Source organism: Charadrius vociferus, unplaced genomic scaffold, assembly GCF_000708025.1.
Source record: "Charadrius vociferus isolate BGI_N301 unplaced genomic scaffold, ASM70802v2 scaffold828, whole genome shotgun sequence".
Lineage (NCBI taxonomy): Eukaryota > Metazoa > Chordata > Aves > Charadriiformes > Charadriidae > Charadrius > Charadrius vociferus.
Genome location: NW_009649708.1, coordinates 654,259 through 656,752, shown reverse-complemented (window position 1 = coordinate 656,752; position 2,494 = coordinate 654,259). Strand labels below are relative to the sequence as shown.

At 45.4% G+C, this 2,494-nt stretch overlaps 1 protein-coding gene across 1 annotated transcript in view; it reads right to left on the bottom strand.

Annotated features, from left to right (window-relative positions):
- Positions 1-718: 718 nt before the first annotated feature.
- The window catches only part of PSD2 (pleckstrin and Sec7 domain containing 2), a 44,685-nt gene continuing 42,909 nt past the window's right edge, over positions 719-2,494 (bottom strand). Inside the window, exons 13-14 of the mRNA XM_009890692.1 lie at positions 1,994-2,137; positions 719-925 (exon numbers count right to left, since the gene is read on the bottom strand). Of these exons, the coding sequence (XP_009888994.1) occupies positions 719-925; positions 1,994-2,137 (351 nt within the window). The remainder of the gene's footprint in view (positions 926-1,993; positions 2,138-2,494) is intronic.

The window sequence follows — 2,494 nt, the reverse complement described above, 5'->3', positions numbered from 1 at the left end:
GGCAGCTTGCCTTTACTTGCACGCTGAGGTTAAAAACCCACATTAAAGTTTCCTGATATATATATATATTTATTTATTTATATTCATATGTATATGTATATAAAAAGGATAAGGTGACAGAGGGCACTTCAGGCCTCTCCTGTTGTGGGCAGATTACATTCCCACATGCTGTGCCGAAGACGCCTCTCTCTTGGTCAGTGACTAGCTCATGATAGCCCATCCTATCGCGATGTGCTGAACAGTGCTCCTTTTGGTAGAGAGACATGCTCCCTGTCACTCTGTGCCCTTCTCTGGGAGCGCTGGTGGTGCCACAGACCGTCATCTTGGCTGAGTTTCCTGCACTGCCGGGAACTGTGGACATGTACCTGTGGGGACTCCAGGGAGAGAAGGAGGATGAGTGAGAGGGCTGGTGAACAACAGAGCAACCTGGCCCTTGGAGAACCAGCATATCCCTTTGTTGTGCAGACTGTGGTAGGAGGGAAAGAAAAGCCACTAGTGCTGTTGGGGATGGAGATGGTGTATCTATGATGCTGAAATGACAGAGCATTGCCGGAGAGTGTCAACTAAAGCTTCTTTGATTTCTTCCACTAGAGCAATCACCATATGATACACGTCTACGGTTTTGCTCATGTAATTTCCTAGGTAAAATTGTGCTCATCAATTTAGTCCAGGAACGCAAAGCATCGCTGGTTCATCCTCCCTGTGAATGTGTTCCTTGTTAAGTGTTCTGCTCTAAAATGTCCTTTTCTGCCTTACAGCTGATGGACACGTGCCCTTGGCTCAAGGATGGACTTGAATGTGTCTTCCGCAAAGCAATGTCGTCAGCTTCCACCTTGAAGAAACTGGTTTCAATTCTCTCCAGGTCATCTGTCCCAACTTTTATCTTCATGCACAGCAGGTTGATGTATGTCTCATAGCGGCTTTTCTGCAGGGAAAAAGGGAACAGAGAGCCTGGGAACAGGGACAGGCCACGGCATGCATGGAAAGCAGAGGCAATTCCATCTGCTACTTCAGGAAAACCCAACCTGTATTGTCAGGAACCCACTAATCATACCCAACAAGTAATCTTTAACCACAACACAATGCCTGGTCTATGCAAAGCCTGCAAAGACTGATCAACCCGTTATTGAAAGGCTTGAGGAGAAAGGGGAGGGTTGTGCAAGACTCTCTTACAGGTCTCAACTGCCACTCTTATTGTATAAGGTGGATACTGGAGGCAAAACTAGACCAACAGATCTGCTCTGGAGAATCAGGCTGGGCATTACACAAAAGGGCAGTGCAGCCCTGGCATGATGGAGGAGGGACATTTCCATCCTTGGAGATTTCTGGGACTTGGCCACAAAATGACAGGCTCAGCCTGGGCTAATACTGGGAATAATCCAAGCTCCTGCTGGAAGCAGGACTAGAGGCCTCCAGCAGTCCCTTCCCACTGACACCTTTGTGGCAGGAATCACACTAGCTCTCACTGGAACAAAATATCCCATTTCTCCCACAATTAAATCCTTCTCAGACTTTGCAGAGAGTTTAAACTTAGCTAAATGCATCCTCAAAGAGTCTGTTATCAGCTGTAACACTGATTTCACTTTATTTAGAGAAACGGTTGCAGCAAAACAAGATTAATTCTCCCCTTAGCTTTTTATTAATGTTGCTGAAAATGACTGATGCGCACCAAGAACTGAACCACTTTCTAACTCAGGACCTGAGGAAATGTCAAGTTTCAGCACAGTAAATGAAGATTTTATTTCTCTCATCAGTTTTCCCCTCCTCTGGTTAGAAATCACAGAAGGGAGGAAATGTCTGTTATTTCTTTTTTAGCTTCAGTGCAAAACAGTGAGGCTTGCTGGTTCCCCCAGACACCCATCCAGCTTGTGAACCCTTGTCCTTCTCTCTCCTTTCACGCTCTCCCAGGCTCACAGCATCCACTCCGGAGTTCTTAGTTCTCCTCAATCAGCCAAGGTATCATTTATCACAGAAAAGATGAAAGTTCCTTTACCTCAAATATTAGGTAATGTTCTTTAAGTCTGTACTCCTCAGCCTCTTTTGACTTGAGACTCTTCTCTACAGGATGTAATTTATGCTCTGCTAATTCGTCTGCAATCTGCTTCATTTTATTTTCATGAGACCTCAGCTGTTCCTCCTGCCGAGAGAAGCATGACAGGTATTAAAACGTAGGAGTGCAACACCCAAGTGCACCACCTGCCTGTTAATGTGGGATCTGTCTCTGCAAGGACGTAAACTTAGTTATTGTGCTGGAGCCAAAGGTGTGCAGTTCATTTGCAAATTCATCTGATAAGGAGCAGCTGAAACACAGGTATTTGAGGAAGATCAAAACTCATATATTGCAAGTGCCAAGAGTGGATTTCTTTGGCACCCGGGCTTCTTTAGCATCATAGACATGACATGTTCTGCATCCTTTAACAGTCAGGCAGAAGCAGTGGTGTCCCAAGAGTGGCTTATCCTGCTCTTTTTTAAGATAAAAGTACCCTCCCCATCT